The 24,232-nt window shown below is 34.8% G+C and overlaps 17 protein-coding genes and 2 pseudogenes across 19 annotated transcripts, besides 1 other annotated feature; 14 read left to right on the top strand and 5 right to left on the bottom strand.

The window, feature by feature from the left end:
* Positions 1-195: 195 nt before the first annotated feature.
* TVAGG3_0762120 (experimental autoimmune prostatitis antigen 2-related family) lies at positions 196-2,415 on the top strand (the record flags this gene model as incomplete). The annotated part of the gene is made up of 1 exon (XM_001313628.1): positions 196-2,415. The coding sequence occupies one exon, from the start codon at positions 196-198 to the stop codon at positions 2,413-2,415; it is 2,220 nt and encodes a 739-aa protein (XP_001313629.1).
* A 95-nt stretch (positions 2,416-2,510) lies between these two features.
* Positions 2,511-3,779, bottom strand: TVAGG3_0762110 (protein ubiquitination; the record flags this gene model as incomplete). Its single annotated transcript, XM_001313629.1, has 1 exon — positions 2,511-3,779. The coding sequence occupies one exon, from the start codon at positions 3,777-3,779 to the stop codon at positions 2,511-2,513; it is 1,269 nt and encodes a 422-aa protein (XP_001313630.1).
* A 1,660-nt stretch (positions 3,780-5,439) lies between these two features.
* On the top strand, positions 5,440-5,802 carry TVAGG3_0762100 (uncharacterized protein; the record flags this gene model as incomplete). The annotated part of the gene is made up of 1 exon (XM_051245681.1): positions 5,440-5,802. One exon carries the CDS (start codon positions 5,440-5,442, stop codon positions 5,800-5,802), a length of 363 nt encoding a protein of 120 aa, XP_051092268.1.
* Positions 5,803-5,820: 18 nt separating this feature from the next.
* On the top strand, positions 5,821-6,063 carry TVAGG3_0762090 (serine threonine-protein phosphatase family; the record flags this gene model as incomplete). The annotated part of the gene is made up of 1 exon (XM_001313630.1): positions 5,821-6,063. One exon carries the CDS (start codon positions 5,821-5,823, stop codon positions 6,061-6,063), a length of 243 nt encoding a protein of 80 aa, XP_001313631.1.
* Positions 6,064-6,066: 3 nt separating this feature from the next.
* TVAGG3_0762080 (uncharacterized protein) lies at positions 6,067-6,915 on the bottom strand (the record flags this gene model as incomplete). The annotated part of the gene is made up of 1 exon (XM_001313631.1): positions 6,067-6,915. One exon carries the CDS (start codon positions 6,913-6,915, stop codon positions 6,067-6,069), a length of 849 nt encoding a protein of 282 aa, XP_001313632.1.
* Positions 6,916-7,182: 267 nt separating this feature from the next.
* Positions 7,183-24,232: part of a mobile genetic element that runs on past the window's edge.
* On the top strand, positions 9,082-9,483 carry TVAGG3_0762070 (uncharacterized protein; the record flags this gene model as incomplete). The annotated part of the gene is made up of 1 exon (XM_051245680.1): positions 9,082-9,483. The coding sequence occupies one exon, from the start codon at positions 9,082-9,084 to the stop codon at positions 9,481-9,483; it is 402 nt and encodes a 133-aa protein (XP_051092267.1).
* Positions 9,503-9,658, top strand: TVAGG3_0762060 (uncharacterized protein; the record flags this gene model as incomplete). Its single annotated transcript, XM_051245679.1, has 1 exon — positions 9,503-9,658. The coding sequence occupies one exon, from the start codon at positions 9,503-9,505 to the stop codon at positions 9,656-9,658; it is 156 nt and encodes a 51-aa protein (XP_051092266.1).
* TVAGG3_0762050 (phage tail repeat-like family) lies at positions 9,678-10,262 on the top strand (the record flags this gene model as incomplete). The annotated part of the gene is made up of 1 exon (XM_051245678.1): positions 9,678-10,262. One exon carries the CDS (start codon positions 9,678-9,680, stop codon positions 10,260-10,262), a length of 585 nt encoding a protein of 194 aa, XP_051092265.1.
* TVAGG3_0762040 lies at positions 10,307-11,500 on the top strand (annotated as a pseudogene). Its single transcript has one exon. A coding segment is annotated over exon 1 (1,194 nt).
* Positions 12,048-12,446, top strand: TVAGG3_0762030 (DNA/RNA polymerases family; the record flags this gene model as incomplete). The annotated part of the gene is made up of 1 exon (XM_051245677.1): positions 12,048-12,446. The coding sequence occupies one exon, from the start codon at positions 12,048-12,050 to the stop codon at positions 12,444-12,446; it is 399 nt and encodes a 132-aa protein (XP_051092264.1).
* TVAGG3_0762020 (uncharacterized protein) lies at positions 12,501-13,361 on the top strand (the record flags this gene model as incomplete). Its single annotated transcript, XM_051245676.1, has 1 exon — positions 12,501-13,361. One exon carries the CDS (start codon positions 12,501-12,503, stop codon positions 13,359-13,361), a length of 861 nt encoding a protein of 286 aa, XP_051092263.1.
* Positions 13,669-14,331, top strand: TVAGG3_0762010 (uncharacterized protein; the record flags this gene model as incomplete). The annotated part of the gene is made up of 1 exon (XM_051245675.1): positions 13,669-14,331. The coding sequence occupies one exon, from the start codon at positions 13,669-13,671 to the stop codon at positions 14,329-14,331; it is 663 nt and encodes a 220-aa protein (XP_051092262.1).
* On the top strand, positions 14,830-15,443 carry TVAGG3_0762000 (organellar and viral DNA polymerase type B; the record flags this gene model as incomplete). Its single annotated transcript, XM_051245674.1, has 1 exon — positions 14,830-15,443. A coding segment is annotated over one exon (614 nt), but the record flags the coding sequence as incomplete, so codon positions are not given.
* Positions 16,961-17,335, top strand: TVAGG3_0761990 (organellar and viral DNA polymerase type B; the record flags this gene model as incomplete). Its single annotated transcript, XM_051245673.1, has 1 exon — positions 16,961-17,335. A coding segment is annotated over one exon (375 nt), but the record flags the coding sequence as incomplete, so codon positions are not given.
* On the top strand, positions 17,424-17,966 carry TVAGG3_0761980 (KilA, N-terminal/APSES-type HTH, DNA-binding family; the record flags this gene model as incomplete). The annotated part of the gene is made up of 1 exon (XM_051245672.1): positions 17,424-17,966. A coding segment is annotated over one exon (543 nt), but the record flags the coding sequence as incomplete, so codon positions are not given.
* On the bottom strand, positions 18,694-19,141 carry TVAGG3_0761970 (protein of unknown function, DUF4106 family; the record flags this gene model as incomplete). The annotated part of the gene is made up of 1 exon (XM_051245671.1): positions 18,694-19,141. A coding segment is annotated over one exon (448 nt), but the record flags the coding sequence as incomplete, so codon positions are not given.
* TVAGG3_0761960 (uncharacterized protein) lies at positions 19,601-20,050 on the top strand (the record flags this gene model as incomplete). Its single annotated transcript, XM_051245670.1, has 1 exon — positions 19,601-20,050. One exon carries the CDS (start codon positions 19,601-19,603, stop codon positions 20,048-20,050), a length of 450 nt encoding a protein of 149 aa, XP_051092257.1.
* TVAGG3_0761950 lies at positions 20,524-20,972 on the bottom strand (annotated as a pseudogene). Its single transcript has one exon. A coding segment is annotated over exon 1 (449 nt).
* On the bottom strand, positions 21,036-21,759 carry TVAGG3_0761940 (uncharacterized protein; the record flags this gene model as incomplete). Its single annotated transcript, XM_051245669.1, has 1 exon — positions 21,036-21,759. A coding segment is annotated over one exon (724 nt), but the record flags the coding sequence as incomplete, so codon positions are not given.

The following is a 24,232-nucleotide window of genomic DNA, read 5'->3' as shown; positions in this document are numbered from 1 at the left end:
GCAAATCTCTCAGAACTCCTCTTTAACCAAGTTAAATATAATGAGACAGAGAAAACTGATGTTAAGAAGGCAACTAAATATGTTTACAAATTCGAAGCAGTTAAAGAATATAAGAGCTACGCAGTTCAGTTCTTCTCAAAGAAAGGAAAAGAATTCGTTGGCAAGATCAAATTGGAATACGAATATTACTTTTTGATGTTTGATTCATATGAAAAGATTACAGCAGATTTAGGCCACTTTAATTTCTCCGATAACAATCTAATGATTAAATACGAAGAAAATGGCGAAATCAAAAGTTATCGTGGAAAATATTTTACATACACCTTTGAACCAGACGCCAATTGCGAATTCAATGGATTCACAGAGGCAATATTCTATGGAGAGATCACAGCAAATAATGGCTTTGAGAAGAAGAAAGTAATACCAGCGACACATTCATATGTCGCTTGCTATGATTGTGACAAAGCATTACTCACAAAATATGGCTTGTATTATAACGGAAGAGGTCTCAAACTAAAGAATGGAGCCAGAGCTGATATCAAAACCCACATGTCATCAAATTCAGAAGGATTTGTAATTGTTGGAGACAAATCTCCTACAAATGGTGGAAAATTCGAGCTTAGTATCAATGGCGTAAATTATGGCATTGTTGATACCCATCTGATAACACCTTATGATGAATCTCAGATTTTAGGATCAACACTTTATCAGACACCATTGTTCAGCTACACTCATCTATTCGACAAATTGATTCAAGAAGAGGGATGGATACAAGAAAAGAATTTCACAATTTCGATGAAGTGTGTTGATGAGCCAGTTACAATTGCAGGATTTGTTGGTGATTTTCAAATTCTCCCGGTTGATGATTTCGATTATAGCGCTCATAAAATACCATATGATCCATTATTTGATGAAAATATCCTTCCTGTGAGCAATTTCACTTCAGAAAATATTGATGATGATCCTGATGTCGATTTTGCACCAACTGTAAATTCAACATTTGAAGAAATCCTCCATACATGCAACGAAACTGACAACTTAACAACATGTAACGAAACAGTTAATCCTAATCCAGAAGAACCCTCAGAAGAAGAGAACCCACCAATTGTTGTATCTCCTTCTGAATCATCTTCTTCATCATCTTCCACAGAAAGTGAAACAACTTCTTCATCTTCATCAACTGAAAGTGAAACAACTTCTTCATCATCTTCTTCCACAGAAAGTGAAACAACATCTAGTTCATCATCAACAGAGAGTGAAACAACATCTAGTTCATCATCAACAGAGAGTGAAACAACATCTAGTTCATCATCAACAGAGAGTGAAACAACATCTAGTTCATCATCAACAGAGAGTGAAACAACATCTAGTTCATCATCAACAGAGAGTGAAACAACATCATCTTCTTCCACAGAGAGTGAAACAACATCATCTTCTTCCACAGAGAGTGAAACAACATCTAGTTCATCATCAACAGAGAGTGAAACAACATCTAGTTCATCATCAACAGAGAGTGAAACAACATCATCTTCTTCCACAGAGAGTGAAACAACATCTAGTTCATCATCAACAGAGAGTGAAACAACATCTAGTTCATCATCAACAGAGAGTGAAACAACATCTAGTTCATCATCAACAGAGAGTGAAACAACATCATCTTCTTCCACAGAGAGTGAAACAACATCATCTTCTTCCACAGAGAGTGAAACAACATCTAGTTCATCATCAACAGAGAGTGAAACAACATCTAGTTCATCATCAACAGAGAGTGAAACAACATCTAGTTCATCATCAACAGAGAGTGAAACAACATCATCTTCTTCCACAGAGAGTGAAACAACATCTAGTTCATCATCAACAGAGAGTGAAACAACATCTAGTTCATCATCAACAGAGAGTGAAACAACATCTAGTTCATCATCAACAGAGAGTGAAACAACATCTAGTTCATCATCAACAGAGAGTGAAACAACATCTAGTTCATCATCAACAGAGAGTGAAACAACATCTAGTTCATCATCAACAGAGAGTGAAACAACATCTAGTTCATCATCAACAGAGAGTGAAACAACATCATCTTCTTCCATAGAAAGTGAAACAACATCAAGCGAAACTCCAGTTATCAATCAAAATCCTCCACCACAGCGCACTGATGAACCGAAAATTGAAAGTTCAGGTCAACTTCCAATTGCTGAAGATAATGCTCCATCATACACAATTTCGTCGGATTCAGCGGACTCAGCTACTCTTTCCAAAGGAGCACTAATAGGGGTAGTAGCAGGAGGAGTTGTTGGCTTCATTGTAATTGCTGTTCTAATTGCAGTTATTGTTCTTCATTTCATCAAGCGAAAACCCCAAGCAACTGCTGAAGCTGAAGAGCTTGTTGATGATAATGACTTTTCTTTAGATATATAAGAATGATTTAAAATGTTGTCAAAATAAAAATATTGTATTCTTTCAAATTAATAGGCTTTTTAAGGAAATTTACATAATAAATGAATTAGAATTAATCACTGATAATTCTTAGCATAATCATTTTGCAACTTAAAAAATGTTACCATTTTTGATTTATCAGCTTTTTCTGCCACTTTTATCAACTTATTAATGTCATCAATAATTGCTCCTTTCATTATGAGATACTCAAGAAAATTAACATCTCCATTTCTTGCTGCATAAAACAATGCATCCTTGTTTTTAACTGATTTTATATTGACATCACAATTTTTATCAATAATTAATTTTGCAGTTTCTATTTGATTAGCTCTAATAGCTTCCATCAATGTTGTCCTTCCTTTACTATCTGTAGCATTAATATCTACATACTTTGAATCGTAAAAAAAGTTAATTGCTTTAACATTACCATAATGAGCTGCTACAATACAGCATTCCTTCTTCGTTTCCTGCATTTCTGGAAATTTATTCCATAAATAATTCAACATAATTTCATTGGAATGTCTAGCAGCATATAGACAGCATTCATAATCAACTGTCATATACCATTCATCCACAAAGTATTGCATAACTCTAAGAGAGTTATAAATTGCAGCTATGTTTACCAATTTATTTTCATTTATGTTTTCTGGAATTTTTAAATTGATAGTATATAAATATTTGATGATTTCCAAATTATCGCCTTGAATTACTGAAATAAGAGGGATATATCCATCCGAATTAGGTCTATTTATATCAACACCATAGCTGCAAAGTAATTTAACAATGTTGAGATGTCCGAATCTGCATGCTATCATCATTGGAGTCAATTTTTTATCTGTTTCACAATAAAAATTAATATCAGTATGTGAATCTATATATTTTCGAAGGTCTGCTTCATCGCCGATACCAACCAATAAACATAATTCATAATCAGATGATTGTAAGGGTTCCTTTGAACGAACAGATGAAGGCGTCTTCTTTTCACTTTTTACAGATGGCGGTTGAGAAGGTTCTTGTTTTTTGGTGTTAAACTGTGTTTTTATCGATTGAAATAGTGTGTTTAATATCGGAATTTCTAAACTGGTTAGAATTAATTCGAATAATTTGAAATTTTGAGTGGCATCGTCACCAGGAGAAAATTTCATTAAGCTAAGAAGCTTATTTTTTTCAATTTTAGTGCATTCATCAAATACTTTTGAAACAAATTTTGTAGCAAGTTGATTATTAAAGTTGATCCTACTAATTGAGCCGCATAATTCATCCAACGTAAGGAAACTCATGATGTCATCCAATTCTAAGAACTCTGCAAACCTTTTTACAGTATCATCAAGGCTAATTGAAAACATAACGAAAATATGAAATTCTTGATTTTGAATTTAAATAGTTTTAAGCTCATTTCTTATAAAAACTCGTTTAAAAATTACATTAGATGTTTAAATATTACAAACAAACCAAAATTTAAATTTCTTTTTTTCAAATACTAAATTGATTCAATTTTTGAAATTCTAATATCTAAATATTTTGTACTTCTTCAGCTGAGTCCTCTCGTTGACATTTTTTGCGGAATAAAAAAATCCCTACAACAATTGCGACACTTACTACAACAGCGACCACTATACCAGCTATCATACCCTTTTCCTGATTTGTAAGGCCTTTCTTTGAAGAATCTCCTGGTTTAGGTGAATTCGTCGGAGTTATCGAATTATCAGTTTTATTTCCATCATCTGGCTTGCTTTCTTCTCCTTTTTCTATTGGAATTATTTTATTATTTTCCTCCCTTTCAATGAAATTGAAAGAACTTTGGAGGAATATATATATACATGTTTAATAGAGACGAATGCAAAAAGTCAATTAGCATATAATATAATGCTTATATTTAGTAAAATTAACATACACTTCAAGGCTAGATTTCGAGAAAAATTGAAATCGTGATTTTTTGAGTGGCAATAAAAAAAAAAGGTAGTGGGGCTTCCAGGCACTTCGTGCCCTCTAGCCCCAGTCACTTTTCTGTCACTTTTCAGGAAAAAAACATTTTTATTAAATATAAAATGAATTTTACAAAACCACCGTTACCCTTCTTTGGAAATAAGAGTAGATGTAAAGATATTCTATTGAGAGAACTTAAGAAACTACCGAATGGTCTAACATTTGTAGATTTGTTCGGTGGAAGTTTCTATATATCCCATTTGTGCCATACTGTATTTCCTGACTCAAAGATTATATGCAATGACTTCGACAACTATATGAACCGTCTCAAACATATACCAGACACAAACAAAATATTGAGTGAGTTGAAAGAAAAGATACCTATAGGCAAGATGGAACGTATACCATTAGATAACAAAAATATTGTAAGAGAGGTTTTGAAAAAAGCAGAATATATTGACTGGGATAGTATATCTGCTAGACTATTATATAGTGGTTCTATAAGAGTTCATGACATTGAAACACTTATGTCAAAAGTTTTATATCTTAACTATACAAAGGTTTTCAAAGAGAACATAGAAAAATATACTGAGGGTATAGAGTTTGTGAGATGTCATTGGACAGAGTTGTATGAAAAATATAAAAACAAGGAAAATGTTTTCTTTATAGTAGACCCGCCGTTCTATAACACATGCGATTTTCAATACCAAGTAGACTGGACTTTGAGAGACTCTTTAGAAACTTTAGACGTTTTACATAACCATCCATGCTTTTACTTTACATCCGATAAAAGTGGTTTGGAAAGTGTCATGAGATGGTTAGAGGACATACATGACTATGAGTTTAGATATGACAAGATAGAATATGAGAGAGGTCCTATAAACCGGAAAAAGTGTCATAACAAAGAAATTTTATTGGTAAGTAAATGTGGTTTGAAATAGGACTACTTGTTTTAGGTTTTTTCCATTGTGTCATTTACTTATTTGACGTGGCAGAAAGATATAGAGAATATGAAGATGAACCAATGCCAGCAAATGTTCAGCATATGTACTCGTAAGAGATATTTTTATCTAATATTAAATGGACGCACAGAACTTAGCGAATGCACAGCAACCTGGACAACCAAACCCAGCGAATATTCCAAATGAAGTTAGAATACAAACTGCAATGGCAAACTATGGTCAAGTGCCAACAGATGTACAAATGCAAACTGCCATGTCAAATGACGCTGCGTTAGGTTTGCCACCATGGTATGCAAATATGAGATGGGAAGAGTTTTATACAAACCCTGAAGTGGGATATAAACAACTCTATGCAGATGACGCGAACACAGGAGTTGACCCGGAATATGTTTTCTACCAGAGGAGAAATAGAATGTATGAGCTCCAGTTAAAGAATGCTATGGAACTCAACAGGAAACGTAAAAGACTAGGCGGACATTAGATTTTTACATATAGTAAAATGGGTTTCTTTGGAAGAATAGGAAACTTCTTTCGAAATGTTGGAAGAGGTATATGGAATGGAATAAAATCTGTCGGAAGAGGAATTTGGAACGGAGTCAAAAATATTGGTAAAAGAGTAGGTCAGTTCGTTGGTATTATACCTAAAGACCCTGAACCAGAAGAACAAGCTCCTGTTATACAACAGCCTGAACCTGCACCCCAGTCTAGTTGGCAACCAAATCCAACACCTCAACCGTATTAAAAATTATATTTTTACCGTTCGATAGTAGTTGTATATGAAACTAAGTTCTAAGTAAAACGCGTGGTATAATGGAACTATTCTCTTTCTTCCATCTGTTGTAAACCATACTTGAAAGTCTGAAATACTTCCACTTGGTGGTTCATATAGCTTTGTAGGTTTTTCGTAAAAGTCATTTGCCAAGCATAAAAAAGAGTTTTGTGCACCAGAAAATGAAGCATGAACTATAATAGCATCTGAGTCGAAAACATTTTCATATGTTCCATTAGGGTTTTCGACTTCATAAAAGTTCGGGTGTACTGGATATTCTGCAGGCTGATTTAACATCCTCAAAAATCTATACCATGCCAAGTTGTTATATTTTGTAGAAATATAAACGTCTTCTCCAAGGTCTTCTATTCTATTGATTTTAACAGTTGCATTTTTCCTGTCATATAAAATATCGAGATGGTACTCTCCTTCGTCAATGTTGTACTGTTTTGCATATTCGAGATAGATATCGTTTATTTTTTCTTGAAAAGCTTGAAGAGTTGTTTCTAAGTTTACAAGCAAACTAACTTGTAAAAGTTTTCCCTGTACAAATTTCTCATACGTACGTTTCTCTTTGTTATAGTATCGAATTTCAAAAGCGACCGTAAATGGGAAACCATGTATGGCTTCTGAAATGAACTTCATTCTACGAAAGCCAACAGCTTTTGTGACGGATGGGTCTCTTAGCCATCTTAAGGGGTAGTCAAAACGATAGCCTTCATGCTTTACGGTCTCTGTCTCAAACTTTTGACCGACATTCGTAAAAAGTTCATCTAATGGTTTAGTTGTAGCAACTCTAGAAGTTTCTTTTTCTATTGGAAGCATATTTTATCTAGAATAAAAATGTCGAAAGAAACAGCGTCTATGAGAGAAATACAACACAACCGACAACTCATTTTGCAAGCTCTAAATAAGAACACAACAAACTTTTCAAACTATTCTAAGATATCTGAGTCATTGAAAGAAGGAAACTTAAAACTGACATTAAACCCAATGACAGACGAGTTTCTATTTCAAGACAACAAGAACCATACTGTCTGTGTAAATCCAACAAAAGGAACTTTAAACGAGAAACCTATAGATGAACTTCTTTTGAAAGCAGATATTGACAACAAAGCTGACAAAGAGTATGTCATTGAAAAAGTTCAAGAAGAACATGACAGAGCAGATGCAACATATGCAACGAAAGAACATACTCATCCTGAACTAGCAGACAAAACATATGTTGACAATAAAATGTCAAGTGAAGTGACAAGAGCTGAAAACGAATATTCTAAAAAGACTCATACACATACCATTGCAAATATTACAAACTTACAAGAAACCTTAAACAGTAAAAGTGCCGTTGGACATACACATACAAGTTTTACAACTTTTAGAGCAGACGACATAGTATTGAACTTTGACCTTGGTTCAAGTGCACCATTAGAAAATCCAAGTACAAGCGTAAAAGATACTCTTAACATTTTAGATAAGAGTTGCAGGAATATCGAAGATCATACCAGAAACTTTGAAGCATACGAACTACCAGCAATGTTAGAGAAGAAAGCAGACAAAACAGAGCTTCAAACATTAAAGACAGAAATACTTCAAACACTATATCCTATAGGTTCTATTTATACGTCAATGAACTCTACCAGACCAGAAGTAGTACTTGGTTTTGGAACTTGGACTCAAATAGTCGACAGGTTTTTGTATTGTGCAAACTCTTCAAAGGAAACAGGTGGAAGTAAAACGATTTCAGGTGAAAACTTACCTGCGCACAGTCACTACATAAATTTAAGTACATCTGAAGCAGGTTTGCATAGGCATAAATATTGGGCTTGGTCAACAATGACAAAAGGTAAAGGATATGATGTTAAAGACGACGTTCAGTTTGCTATAAATGGTTCCTGGGATGACACTTGGAGAGAAGGAGACCATACACATCGCGTTTCAGGGTATACGCAAACAACGGGACAAAGTAAAGACTACATGCCACCTTACATGACAGTTTACGCATGGTATAGAAATGCTTAGTCGTCATTTTCAACTTCTTTAGCATATTCGTCAGGAGTTGTCTTATATTTGTTAGGAACTGTCTTTGAAAGTATACCACCTTGAACTTTGACAAGTTTGAAACGAGGTCTGACAATAGTAGTTTTATCTTCTGCTTGCAGTCTGTACATTTTGCCATGTTTGCCTAAAACTTCATAATATTCTCTTGTATACTTTCTTCTATTTTTACGAACACGAATGTGAGTACCTGTCGAGTTCCCATTGTTGTCATAGTCAATAGTATTTTCATATGGGTCGCGTTTAGGTATTTCTATTTTTACTTTGTCACCTTTCTGAAGTTTGAAGCCCGGCATTCTTTCTTGTTTGTCTCTTTTGACTAAACTATTAAATATATAGTCTTTCTCTAAGTCGGGGTTGTTTTTCATTTCTTCGGGGGAGTGGTTTCCCAAACCTTTTTGTTTACGGTTATTGTAAATATTTAAAACTTGTCTCATCTTTGCCATGGAGAAGTGTCTATACTTGTCGTCATATGACATTTCATTTGCTTCACCACCTTGTGGTTGGTTTAAGTCTCTTAAGATTTTTATACAACTGTCAATGACACCAAGAGCAGAATGGTTTTGGTCGACAATGAAATATTGGTTTACATTTTTTGAACGCAGATAGTTTTTAATATCGTCTGATTTGAAAGAACTTTCACAGTCAGATGTCAGTTTTGTTGGATGGTATTTGTCAACGAATATTGTCAAAGCAGTTTTCACATCTAAAATATTTTTGGACCATAATGGTATGGCTTCACAGTATCTTGTGTTTTGACCGACAAATATTAGCCAGTATGGTGGTCCATCTTCTCTATACCTCGGAATGTTTTCCAAGATATCCATAAACCAAGCATTTGGTGTTGAACTAAAGATTTTTACCATGAGTGCTTTCTTTGTTGCTTTAGAAACATGGGGGTCCTTGTTTGAATTCGTCATTTTTAACCCATAAGAAATGGGTTTATTTGGCGCATTAGCAGGAGTCGCATCTAGATTTTTACCCGCAGTGGGAACACTAGCCAGAGGTGCATTTGGAATTGGAAGGAAGATTTTGAGTACATTAGGTATACTGAAAGAGAAAGCACAACCTATTATACAAACTGTACAGAAAGGTTGGGAGGTAGCACGAGATGCAGCAAATCTTATTCCAAATCCTGAAACAAGAGGAAAAGTTCAAGGATGGATGGACAATGTAGGAAGACAAGCAGGAAACTACTATAACAAAGCAAATGACTACTATAACCAAGCAGGGCACTATATGGACCAAGGTGAAAGATTCTTTAACAGAGGATATAACCATGCACAACAGTGGGTAAACAACAACCAACCGCAACCGCCTCAAACGTGGGGAATGTAAAGTTTTTTACTGAGATGAAATGAACAATACAGCATTGAGACAAATGGGTTCAAGATGGATTTGTCGGCTTCCAGCAGTTACACCACCACGTGTTTGTCAAGTTCTTCCTATACCTCAGGAAGTTTTAGACCGACATAAAAAACCTAAACAACCAGTTGAAAACAAACCAAACTAAAATTTTTTACTGAGATGAAATGACCGAAGAAGTTGAAACGGTAGATTTGACACCACAAACAAAAAGTTCAGAACCATTGTCAAAACCTGTCAAAGAACTTACAGATGAAGAGAAAAATTCAATAATAGAAAGTGCCAGGTCTGGAAATACAAACTCTAACTACAAAGTCACTTTTCATAAAAATGGAACGGCTAGTATCTCAAAAAAGAAACAGACTCTCACAAATAAAATATTGAAGTCTGAAGGAGCTTTCGAGACAACAGATGGGAAAGTATACTTCACTGACCAACAGTTCATTATAGAACATCTCATTGACTTAGAGTCGAAATATTCTAAACTTTACAACAAACACAAAAAGTTGAAAGGAAAACAAAAACAAATGGCATATGATATTTATGAAGATGTTGACGACACAACTGTTCCTGCAAGTGAGGTAAAGTCAAATGAACCGAAAAGTGACGAAAAAACAATAGAAGAAGAGAAGCCAAAAACTGAAGAAAAACCAAAACCAAAGGTTAGTTTCAATACTAAACCAAGTCAACCTTCATTAGCTGGTATGGGTTGGCGTCAAAGACTTATGGCAGCGGGTGGTTATGTAAAGTAAAGGAAAAACATTTTTTTATTTTTATAAAAATGCCCCCATATAGAATGGATAGAAAATCTGCTAGAATAAAAGCAGAGTTAGAAAGATATGGTTGGAGAGTTTCGAAGAAGTTTAAATATAGGAAGGGAAGACCCATAAAAGTCTATGACAAATTGTCTGGTCTTCGCTACGAAATGGACTTGGAAACAGCACGCGCAAATTATCCAAACAGACTAGAGAGGTTAGAAGAAGAGCGTCTTATGAACATGCCTTTCGATGTTAATGAACCTCAAGTTGAAGGACACGACGGCTTTGCCAGATTCTACTGGAAACATGACGAACAATTGCATCCTTTGAGAAGGAAAAAAGGAAAAGGTGAAGACACACATGCTCCCATGGAAAGAACAAGATATGCATATGAAAAGTATCGTGAAGTTAGAAGTAAAATTACATCTGGTCGAACCTTTACAGTAAACTTTGAAGAAGGAAAGAACAAAGAAGGCTTCATGGGTGTACTTGCTGCAATTCAAGACGGAAATAAGAAAGGACACAATCTCAGATTGACCGTAACAGATTTGGATGGTCATATTTACTATGCACATGGCAATGTCACAACAGCCGCACAACTTCTTGACGCTTTCAAGACTACAAAGAGAGAACAAATGGTTGACTCCGACTCAGACATTTTGAATGCAATTGAAGGAATTGCAAGCGTGAAGTTCGAATGGTATCAACCTAACCCTCAAGCAGTCAGACAAACATGCTGGGTATTTCCCGTTCAGAAATAAGTCTGACATTGACTTGACAAGGTATGGAATTTACAATTCAATTGAAACAATTGTCAATGAACCTTGTATTCTTACATGTCTCAGGAACTCTGGTCTTGTTACAGATGAGAAGATGAAGTATCTTGAGTCATGTGTGAAAACAAGGTACATTCTTAGAGGGCAATTGACAAAAATTGCACCGTTGGCAAATGTCAATATCCGCGTCAACATACCTACAGCTAAAGGTTCTTCACATGACGACTATGTTGTTGACAAAGACTTACCATGGTTGAAGATTGTACTTGTCCACAACCACTTCATGTTGAACGAAAGTCTTACAAACCCATTGTTCGGAAAAGGCAAGTGCAACATTGTCAGAGCTGTTAACATTCTTTTCGAGAAAGGCTTGTTGGAACCAATTCCAGATGACAAGCTGACAGAAACTTTTGTACCAAAAGACGAAACAAACTTTTCATTGTTAGCAAGACCAAAAGTTGTTCCAGACAAAGTTATAGCACAAAAGAAGTACACAGTTCCAAAGGAGTTGGATTGTTCGGATACCAACCTGAACCAGAAGAACTTCCAATGAGGTTACAAGAAACTTCAAGATGCTATAAACAAACTTCCATTGAGACATCCAATTGACGTCAAATTGTATTGGAGAGCATCAGAGTTAGGTCAGAAGGTTTTATATGAAACAGGTTGCTTTGACGATGTTTATGAGATAACAGGAGAAGTTTCTCAGAAGATAAGAGACTCACTTGAATTTCCACGAACTGGACCCATTGGTTGCGACAAGTTCGACTCAGATGAAAAGATATACTATGTCGACCTTAACGCTGCGTACATGAGGTTTGTCCAATATATTCCGACTGGAATTCCAAACGAAGATGGTGAGTTCCCGGGAAGGAACTATACAGTTGGAAAAGTCATACAACAACTGTATGATATTAGGAAAGCTTCAAACCCCAAACTTGCAATGACACTCAAATTGCTTATGAATTCGACATGGGGATATTCCATTAAAAAACCTCAAAAGATGAAGAGTAAACACTATGAGAAGGTCGACAACTTTGTTGAAAGGTTTTCTCCTTTTGTTTTGAAGTACGAGTTCACCGAAGGTCAAAGTGGCTTAGTAACCACATTAAAACCTATTGTCGAACATTGGTCTTACCCTCAGTTCGCAAAGGCAGTCCTTGACAACTACAACAAATTCTTCTCCGATGTCAAATCCAAAGTGAAGGTATACTACGAGAACATTGACGCACTCATGACGAACGAAGAAGGATACAACAAACTCATTGAAATGGGAATGGTCGGTGAAAAGATGGGCTGTTTTAAGCTAGACAAGGTATTTTCCGAAGTTCATGTCCTCTCCAAGCGTAAGTACTGGGGTATACTTGAAGACGGCACAGAAATAAAACATTGCATGAAATAAAACATTGCATGAAATAAAAACGTTTTTAAAACAGTATATTTTTACATATATTAAATGCTTCAGGTTGAAAAACAAAGAACAAAAGTAGCAGATACAAAACCGTTAGACTATATCTTTACAAATGCTGGTAGGAATCTTTCAGATGAAGAAATTTCATCCCGAACTTACAGGTTTGACTATCCAATTCGTTGGCTTCAAAGTCCTTCAGATGCAAAGGCAATAGGATTTAGAAGAGTTTGTTTTTCAAATAGAACTAACGCGTTTATGTTCGCAGTATATTTTCATGGGCAGTATAAAGGTTCTGATGGTCTAATAGAAAAATTTGACGAAATGAAAATCTTTACAATTCGTTCAGACGAAAGTCTTGAAAAAACTCTAAATGACTTTCAAACTCAAATAAACAAATACTACTGGGAATTTCAAGAAAAATATGACTCTTTACTAAATGGAACATACTATCTGAAACTAGAATATGACAAGATGAACTCCACAGTTTCATTTCAAAAGATTGAAATTAACCCTCCAAGAGATACAGAGTTTTTATATTGGGGAGTAGACAAACGTTCTTGGGCACAATTTCTTCGGTTACTAAACCAGAACGAACCATTACCACCAGATGGTCCATTTAAATTTGTACTTCCACCAGCAGATTTGACAGTTTATAGAAACGTGTTTGACCCTCAAAATGTCATGTGTCATGCAAGTTTCAGTTCAAGCAACAACAGTTTTCTATGTATCGGTAAGGACTTTTATGACTTTGCTTCTAAATTCTACGAACCACCTAGTAACAGTTTCTCTGACTTTCAAGTTTGGTTCACAACAAACGGTGTGCAGCATATTATTCCATTGTACTACGACTTTTATCTCGAATTGTCTTTCATATACAACTACGGAAAAGTGCTGAAAAAGTATTGAAAAATATATTTTAGGTGAAGTGGTGAGATCTCACCTCTTTTCTCACCTGTTTTCTCACCTCTTGAATTTTCATGAATTTCCTTAAGATAGAAAAAAAGTGAGTTAAAATGAGATGTTTACTGAACTGGTTGGATGCCGCCTTCTGAGGTTATGTAGAACGGCTGACCCGAGAAGTGGAACAAGACTTGTACTGTTTCAAGACAATGTCCGACGGTTAAGCCACAAACGAATGTCCGACGGTTAAGCCACAAACGAATGTCCGACGTACCACCAAAAAATATTTTTTATTTTTATTGTAAGAACTGAAATGACAGTCGAAGCAAAAACGTTCACGAACAAATCTAATGGCGAAACATTCACAAAAGGCACTTACAACGGTATTGAAGTCTTACGTAGAGACAAGGATGGTTATATAAATGCAACAAAGATATGTCAGCAGTTTAGGAAAGACTTTAGAAGGTTGTTGGAAAATAAGTCCTGGGAAGAGTATTTTAAGGCATTTTGTGAAGAATATACCAACCCGCGGAATTCCGCGGGTTGCTTTTTATACACAGTTCATGCAGGAATTCCCGATGAAATCAAACAGGTTAGAGGAACGTATGCAGACCCAAGACTTGTAAACTATATAGCAATGTGGGCTTCTCCAAAATATTGCATAGCAGTTGGAAAAATTATGGACTCCATAGACAAGAAAGTTCATGAGAAATTAGATGAAGAAGAACTTGAAGATACAGTAGAGAATGCTAAACCTTTGTTCGAACAAGAAGTTAGAAAAATGTGCGAAAAACAAATAGAACATGAACATGAGATGTGTTATGGTTATAGAGATTCTCCATACGAACTAGACCAATGGGAACAAGAAGATTTAAAGAGAGAATTTAGAGAATATGAACTCGCTAAAATTTCATTAGAAGCTGCAGAAGAGAGGTTAAAAGTTTGGGGTCGTTTTGTACAAAAATATTGTGAGTAAATGAACCATTTTATTTTTATTGAATTCGGCAAAAATATATTTTAGGTTAGATGGTTTTTAGGTGTCACCAGGTCACCAGGTAATTTAAACTTCTCTGAAAAAGTGTGACAACATGACATTTTGACAACAACACAGGAAATAAACTTCATCGTCAATGTTTTGTATAAAAAGCAACCCGCGGAATTCCGCGGGTTGGTATATTCTTCACGAAATGCTTGTTTTGTCAAGACTTCATCGTCAATGTTTTGTATAAAAAGCAACCGCCGGAATTCCGGCGGTTGGTATATTCTTCACAAAATGCTTGTTTTGAGGTCGAGCCACTTTTGGCTCCACCTGTTTTTTCAACCAAAACTCATTTTACTCGGCAAAAATATATTTTAGGTGAAGTGGTGAGATCTCACCTGTTTTCTCACCCGTTGAATTTTCATGAATTTTCCCGAAATAAAATAAAAAGTTAGTTTTTTTAAAAAAAATATTTTTTATTTTTATTGTAAGAACATGTTAGCAACAACTTCACCAAACTCGTTAGTCATGAATCCAACATCTATGTTAGTAGAGATGAAAAGCTTCATTCCTTCTTCATATACTTTCGAAACAGAAATCCAGAAGATAAAGCAAGAACTTCTCCAAGGAGATTTAGACTGTAGTGCGAAAGATGAAACAAATGAAGAATATCTTTATGAAATGCAGGATATTATTGACCATCTACCTAAACTTCCTGAAATCCAACAACAAAAGCTTACTATTCCTGAATTCGATGAAATAGAAGTCAAAGCAACTGACTCAGTAGAAACCAAGAAGTTCATACGTAAGGTAAACTATGAGTTTCTTGGATTTCATTGCAACCACAAAGTCATGGACAAAGACTGCGATATGGTATATAAAAATGTTTCTGACATATATAAATCTGAAGAATTTAAGACCTACGACAACTTTGTTTCGTTAGTTGCAAAATGTGTATGGCAGATAAGAGATAAAGATAAAAGAGGTAAAGTATGGAACGAACAGATAAAACCAGCAACTTTTGAGTTAAAGAAAACCATTGACGCCTTAGTTGTACTTGCAGGACAAATTTCAATGTACAATGCTAAAATGAACCCACAATGTTCAAAATGTAAAGCAGCAATGAGGAAATATAACTACTCCGTCAAAGAGATAGAACGTATGCGAAACGACTATGCAGATTTAAAGAAAGAAGCAGAGAAACCAGCAGAAGATAAAATGGACATGTTGACATTTCTAAACAAAAACTATCCAACAGCTGACGATTTCCTTCTATCTGATGTCAAGAAGAAATATAAAGAAACATTCGGCATTGTGAAAACTTTTGACATACTGACAGAAGAAATAGAAGCTACAAAACTGTTTAGGATTTCAAATATACATCGTACAATTCATGTAAAACGCTTGTGAAAAAGAGGTGAGAAAACAGGTGAGAAAAGAGGTGAGATCTCACCTCTTCACCTAAAATATATTTTTGCTGAGTAAAATGACCAAATTTCATTATATAACTGTTATGAGTGACGAAGAGAACTTTGACACTTCGTAAAAAAATCCCTGAAATCATATCTTTTATACAAAATTCAAGAGGTGAGAAAAGAGGTGAGAAAAGAGGTGAGATCTCACCACTTCACCTAAAATATATTTTTGTCTGATTTACGCTCATTTACGATGAAATCATGACAAAACATATACGAAGAAGTTTATTTCCTGTGTTGTTGTCAAAATGTCATGTTGTCACCATTTTCAAAAAGATGTTAGTTGACCGAGTGACCGAGGGACCGAGGGACCTGGTTAGATCTAAAATATATTTTTGCTGAAAAAAATGACCAAATTTCATGATATAACTGTATTTTTTTGACGAAGAGAACTTTGACACTTCGTAAAAAAAAATCCCTGAAATCATATCTTTTATACAAAATTCATGAAGAATACGAGTGGGTTCAGTTTAACAAACAACTCCGTCTCATTCGTTCGGTCAAAGACGATATGTACCAAATGCAAAGTATTTTGACAGCATGTTTTGCTCCAGATACCAAACATACAGACGATTGGTTCAAAAACCAAAGCACACAAGAACTTTTGAGTGAAATTTCTCTAGACCGACTTTTCTCGGTCTTGCATAAAACTCATGAAAATCGTGAAAAAATGACCAAATTTCATGATATAACTGTATTTTTTTGACGAAGAGAACTTTGACACTTCGTCAAAAAAATCCCTGAAATCGTGAAAAAATGACCAAATTTCATGATATAACTGTATTTTTTTGACGAAGAGAACTTTGACACTTCGTAAAAAAAATCCCTGAAATCATATCTTTTATACAAGATAGAAAAATAGAGTTAGTTTTATTTTTTTTATTTTTTTATTTTGTATGTAAGAACAGAAAATGACAAACACTGAGTTTGAAACAGTTAAAAAGATAGACAATGAGACCAAAGTGGTTAGAATAGGTGATTTAAACGTAAGATACTCAAAGAAATACAACAAATATTCTTTGTCAGACATTTTAACACTATCTGAAAAGAAAACATCCCACGACTGGGTTAGAAATGCTTCTACTCAGAAAATTTTGACAAGAAATCCTGAGCTTATGATATCGGTAAGATTCTATGGAACAAGAGCATATCTCATCGACAAAAGTCTTATACCAGTAGTTTTGTTCTGGATTGACCCAGTTGTTGGATATAATTTCATAACATATGGTTCATTCGATACGGAACGTTGCAGTGAAGGCTTACTTTACATCGTTCAGAAACCGAAGGACTTCAATACAAAGAGATATAAGATAGGAAGAACATATAATATAACTCAAAGATATGACAGTACAGTCAATAGAGTCAAGGTTGTGTTCGTTAACGATATGAGAGCTGCTGAAACAGAACTACTTGAAAAGTTTGAGAAAATGTATGGTGCTCCCACGAAAGGTAAAGAAACGTTTGAAGTAGATGAGATCGACAAAGCTATAAAATTATTTGACGAAGTTGCTGAAAAATACATGTAAAGCGTTTATTTTTGGTCTTTTATACAAGATAGAAAATAACGCTAATTTTATTTTTTTTTATTTTTTTATTTTGTATGTAAGAACAGAAATGTCAACAACAGAGAACACAACAACTGCTATCGTTCATGAAGCCATAAGTGAAGAATACGAGTGGGTTCAGTATAACAAACAGTTACGTCTCATTCGTTCGGTCAAAGATGACATGTACCAAATGCAAAGTATTTTGAATGCTCTTCGTTCTACAAAGCAAGCACATCATTGGTTTGAAAACCAACAGACAAAAGAACTTTTAGAAGAATTTCCTCATATGTTTGCGACCCGCGGAAAACCGCGGGTCGAGATTCCGTACGAAAATCGTCAAAATTTGCCAAATGGTTTGAGAGGTTGGTATGTACATAGACTTCTTGTAAATGCTGTTGCAATGTGGGCTTCACCTCGCTATGCTTGTTATATTTTCATGATGTTAGATGAAATTCATAGACAAGAACGTGAAGAGCTAGAGAACAAGCTTGAAGCAAAAGACAAAAACATACAGAAAAGAATACCACGTTCGGTACCAAAAGGAAAGGAAAAGAACTATAAGTATATGATTTACACTGAAGAGATGGAAAATGAAGAAGACAGAGATATGGTTATGTTGCATTTAGTCAGAAGAAACAACAAAAGCTTTTACGACCTTGCTAAGATTTACAAATCTGACAGAAATTGGTTCTATCGCGAAAACTTACCGATTTCAATGACACCAAATGAAGATGTTAAACAGATAGTTCAAGATACGTTACCTCAAACACACTATGATATGAAAGGTTGTACAATACTTACATTCAAAGAAGATTTGCCGCTACTGAAGGAAAAGATAACAGAGTATTTCGATAACTTCAAAGAGGAAGAGTAAATGAACCATTTATTTTTCAAGCTTGACACCAAAGATGGCTCAGGTAGCTCTAGATGGTAAATTGTCTTGTCAAATCCTTCTGGCATTCCGAGTCCTTCCTTCTGGCATTCCGAGTCCTTCCTTCCGACAAGAAAAAAATTTCCCGACAACTGGAAAAGTTTTTCTTTCCGACAGGAAAAATTTTTTCTGTTGTTCGTCCGTAAATCATTCAAATTTTCGAAAATTGAGAACTTTTTGGTCGACCTTCAGAAAAAGTTTTTCCTTCCGACAGGAAAAGTTTTTCTTTCCGACAGGAAAAGTTTTTCTTTCCGACAGGAAAAGTCCTTCCTTCCGACAGGAAAAGTCCTTCCATCCGACAAGACACAAACGAATGTCCGACGTACCACCAACCGAGTCCATTCCAAAGCCAGAAGAACCGACAGCCCCAGCACCACAACAGACTAAGACTCAAACACTTACATTTTTACGCTTGACTTTTTACAATTTGAACTTTGTTTGCGTAGATGAATTCTGAAAGAAGTATGAGGGTCTTGTATGACTTTGTACTTCTCCCATAGTTCATGTCTGTCAAACTTACCTGCCATGGACTCTTTCATAAGTTCCATGAAATCGTCTTCGGACAATCCGGGGAAAAGTACAATGTCAGTAAGTATTCTCTTTACATCCTTACTTAAACTCTTTGCTGTCTGTACACAAATGACAACTGAGATGTTAAAGTGTCTGAGCTTCTTAAGAATTCGACACATGTCTTGTTCTCTGTTCTTTAACAAAGGATGAGAAGCAAAGTCATCTAAGATAAGAAGACATCTGTGAGGGTAAGTCTTCCAATCGTAAGATTGCAATTTCTTCGAAATGTATTCTATCTCTTTCTGTTTGTTTCTGAAGTGTTTCTTCTCTAATATTCTCTGCATTTCCTCATTTGGGTCTTTAAACTTAGAATTGACATACTCATTTATAGCATTGTACTTCAAAACTCTTCTTTGGTACTTCTTTATCCAATCTAACAACTCAGAGTCTTTTATACATACTAACTTAGACTTTTTTATAATATCTTTGAACGAATTGACGGTTTGGTCAAATTGACCGAAGTACTACAAATGACTACTAACTCATAGAATGGGTTCTTCTCATCTAGTTCTTGTTGTTGTGCAGCCATTTTAAGATAAGTGAAAGTCTTACCCGACCCAGGTGGTGCGATTAGACCTGTTATACCATTCTGAGCAAATAAGAACTTGTCATGTATGGGTTTTATCTGAGCATTTTCCAACTTCCTCTTGTTCTTTTTAAAACATTCTCAAATTTCTTGTCAATGTCAGCAAACTTTTTTCTAACATATTTTTAGAAAAATTAAAATTTTTATCTTTTAGGAAATGTCTAGCGATTTCGCTATCTATATTCGAGACAAGCTTTTCGACAGCAAAACATCTGTCGACCATAAAATCTTACATAGTGTAAACAAGAAAGGTGAATTTGTTCTAAAGTTCTGTTTCTGGGAATATGACAAGAACCATAAAACCTTAAGCAGAGAAGTCTTAAAATTTGTCAATGACAGACTTGTTGACAGAGATGACGCCTCTTGGAGAGATGAAGTCCAACAAAACTTCTTAGAATGCAAAGAAGACACATGCGCTGTTCTTGAAAATGAAATAGAAAACAGAATAGAAGAGCTATTAAATGACAAAGCACTTTTACAAAAATATGGTTCTGAGAAGTTTGACATAACTCCACCAGAGAAGAAGAAGAGAGAAAAGAAAGAAAAGAAAGTAGAAGAAGAGAAGAAAGAACCTGAACCAGCCAGAGAAAAAGAAATTGACATGTAAAAATAAAATTTTATTTTTAGAACATTTCTGGGTCAATGTCAATGTTCTCTTCCTCTTTAGGAGCAAACACTGGCTTAGACTCTAAAATCTTTTTACCCAATTTACCTTGAACTTCTACAACTTAGACTCATAATATTCATAGTCGTCTGCTTTCTTTGGTTCATAAGGTATAACAAGTTTGTATGCTTTGCCTTCTTTAAGGTTTGAGAACCTTCTGTCAAAACTTTCTTTGACTGTTAACAAACCTTCTATGTCTAAGTCTTCAAATTTCGCACCATTTTTAGTCACAATAGCAAACTTAACTGGTTCGATGTTCCAAACTTTGTCAAATGTAAGACTTTTCAAAAAGGTAGAAGTAAACATTCAAATATGTGAATGGGTCTAGTTCTTCTTTAAGTCCTGACATGTACTTGTTTGACTGAGATGAATTTCGTCATCTTTTCTATCGGATAAAAAAATATTTTTTTTAAAATTTACTCAGAAAAATTTTTCTTTGTATATACACCATTCTGTACGTCTAAAAGACTTTTGACATTTGCCAAGAATGTTCGTTTAGACGCTGTCATATAACCATACTCTTGACAATACTGTTTATACGAATCGTACAATGACCTTTCATCTAAACACTCAAAGTCAGTTTCATCTATGAACAGTTCATATACACTCTTGTTTGCTTCTAACAATGTTTGTCTCTCTTCGGTATGTGGAATTTGTCTTGGATTGAACTTTGAAATATCTAATGTCATGAAATATGAGAACAAGTGGTTGTAAAAGTCAGATGTCAAAGTTTCTGCTAAGTCGTCAAAATATTCTGTATCTTGCATATGAGAATCTGACGTTCTGACAACTACATATCTTCTGTCAGAACTTTCTAACTTCATCGGAACGGCGTTGTTTGAAACCATGACGAAGTTTGCAACATTTTCACAAACTCTTTGGTCTTTATATTTTCTTTCAACAACTCCAACTTTGTCTGTTATAAGACTCTTCAAAGCATCTGAGTTCAAAACTTTTGTTGTATCTATACTTTGAAGTTCGTTACATACTATAAGTTTCATATTCTCTATTGAAGAGTTAAATTTACCGCAGATGTTTTCTAAGTTTGTCATATTAGGGTTCGAATAGCCCTCTAACAGTTTGCATAAGATATCTGTAAAGAAAGTGTTCTTACCTGTTCCTTGTTTTCCAATTACAATGAGAGCAGTTTCATTTTTAGCACTTGGATGTTGTAAGATGTTTGCAAACCAACATAAGATATACTCATAGACTCTTTCGTTTCCATTGCATATAATTTCTTTGACATGGTCTAACCAAGCTTCTATAACATTTTCTTTCCATTCTACTTGTTCGTATTTATATCCAGTGAAGATAGAATAGAAGTTTGGAGATGGTGTATAGAACTTTATACCACGAACTGAAAAATCTTCTAACTTTGACAATAAGATATCCCAAGCATCTAACATCTTCATACCAACTTGTACGACTTTTATTTTCTTAAGTTTCTGTTTACATTCTTGTTCTGAAACTATTGTCGCTCTTGGTTTGTTAAAGACAACATCCCATTCTTTCATGACATAACATTCTGGGGCAGAGTCGACATAAATGACTAAACGTTTCAAATTCTCGACTGCTTTGTTATAGTCTCTAAATGGACACATATTTCTGAAGGCTTGGAAGTCATAAAAATCTGAAACGTCTATTCTGTACATTTTTATAAAAATAAAAAAAAATATTTTTTTTATTCTTGACTTTGTTGTTGCATTTGTTGTTCTTGAGCTATTTGTTGTTCTTGAGCTATTTGTTGTTGAAGTTGTTCTTGTAGTACAATACTTTCACCAGTTGCATCTTCCAATTCGAAACTTTCTGCCGTCATTGACAAATACATAGGACATAAAAGTTTTACAGGAACAAAGTTTGCGTCAACTAAGGTTAAGTTTATGTTTGCTAAAGTGTTTGAGTTCACTAAAGCTGAAAACTCTGCATTCGAATGAACAATAGGCAAACCAGCAGAGAAAGTGTTGTTTATACGCATGAGTATCTTTTGGTCATAGTAGTTCTGCGACATTCGAATAGCACTTTGAACCTAAGTTTGAAACAATATATAAAATAGGTGTACTTAAAGTCAATGGAACAGACATTCCTTGTATTGACACCTTTTCCTGTTATAGGAAACTGTTGGTAGTAAAAACCAGATATAAGTTTTGTATTATAGCTCATATCGTTTATACTAAACTCAGTCGGACATCTAAACATAATGAAACCTGCTCTAGTTGCAGCACATGTTACATCCGTCCTTAAAGTATTAAATAAGTCAACAAAAACCTGTTGGTGGTATATCTGAGTAAGTATCTTCAAAGGAGTATTTTTTACCATTCACAAACAATAAAATCTTCTGGTGTCAAAAGAGCAAAAACAGGCTTTAGTCGTCATCGTGTTTAAAGTTAGTTTACAATATCGTCCTTGAGGACTTTGTAAGTTTGTTGTTATAGAATTATATGACTCAGGGTTTTTAGTCGTAATTAGTATAAACCACTATGTCTTCTGCCATTTTTACTTAGCAAGTAAATTTTAATGAAATGTTGTGGTCGTCAAATATTTTTATGACGTCTGGGAAACTATTTATTTTCAGTTCAACGTTTCACCTCCTTCATAACGTATATCTTGTCAATGACATTATATGAAACACCACAGCAAGCAATGTCGGGTTCTATTTCTTTGATGTTTATATCGTCTGCCTCTGTCAAAAGTTTCAATAGTTCTTTTCAAAATTTCATGAGGTGCAATGACATATGAGTTCACTTTTACAGGGTTGTGTTCGACCAAGTTTAACATTACACCTAAAGCTTGACAAATCTTCTCCTGAGTTTTAAGTTTGTCTTTAAGTTGTTGGTAGTCGTTTCGAATATCTGCAACAGAACTTAAGTCTCTGCTAACTTCAGGATATGTTGGTTGTTCTTTTACAGGAACTATTGTTTATACCATCTTCGTCTTCGTATGGTTTCCCCACTTCAACATCTCTGTCTTTGACATTGACAACAACACTTTGACTGTTTGTTTGAGTTGGTGTGAATTTAACTTCACATCTGCCATCGCCATTAAACCTTTTGAAACACTTACGCTTCTATTTTTCGGAAATGACATTTTACTTAGAATAAAAAGATGGACGTATTTGAGTATCTCTTCGAATTGAAGCAAAACAAAGTTTACACACACAAACAATACAAGTTCATTGACAGTAGTTTCTTTACACAAACAATGGAAAATGTTATAGAATAGCAGTCTTTGCTGAACCAAAATATTTTCATAAAGCAAAGAAAGTTGGTATAACCGAGATGGTGAAAGTTCTTGAAGCAGACAAAAATATAACAACAAAACTGACGATATTTCTAAAGGTAAGTTTTTAATACAATATTATATCAAAACTGGCGTACTGTCAATATTTGACGGAGAGAAGTCAGTTCAAGAACAACTTACTGACCTGCTGCCAAAATCTGCTCGATGGAAGCTGTCGTTATACCAATCTGAGGAGCCCCAGCAGGTTTCATCGAACGAATCTTCAAAAGAGCATCTTCTGTGAAAAGTGCTATTGGTTTTGTAAACTTCTTTGCTTTCAATTCATCTGGACCGTCTCTGTCACCAGTATATTGGTATTTGAACTGTACCAACAGTTGAAATACCACCCATAAAGTCTTCTGAGTCAGCAAATGGAATGCCAAGCCAAAAGTTTGAACGGTCTCCATTTGTATATTGAGTGTTTTGACCTCCTGTATGAGTCCATACTTTCACATATGGCATAATAGAACTTTGCATTTCAGGGTTAATGGTTGTTGTGAAGTTGTTGTTAAAGTTCATAGCATCTAATGTCAAGTTGTATGACCTCATATCCTCAACTGTGGAATATTCTTCTCTTGGATAATATTTGCCATCTATGTTTATATGATATTTAATACCGGGGTTGTAGAAACAAGAATAGTCATTTATAGTTCGTCTGAACAGTACAAACATAGTATCTGCATGTTTCATTGCAGTTGTTAAGGCAATATCTGTTCTTGCACCTGGGTCAGCACTTTGGTTTCCAACTTCACCTGCAAAGTCTTTGACAGATATTTGGTGTATAGGGAACATAAGTGGAACTGCAATATATTTTGGCAGCTAAAGCATTTGAAATATCTGGGTCCAACA

Source organism: Trichomonas vaginalis, chromosome III (assembly GCF_026262505.1).
Source record: "Trichomonas vaginalis G3 chromosome III, whole genome shotgun sequence".
In the NCBI taxonomy this organism is placed as follows: Eukaryota; Parabasalia; order Trichomonadida; family Trichomonadidae; genus Trichomonas; species Trichomonas vaginalis.
Note: the sequence above shows the minus strand (reverse complement) of the source record. Positions and strands in the feature narration are given on the sequence as shown.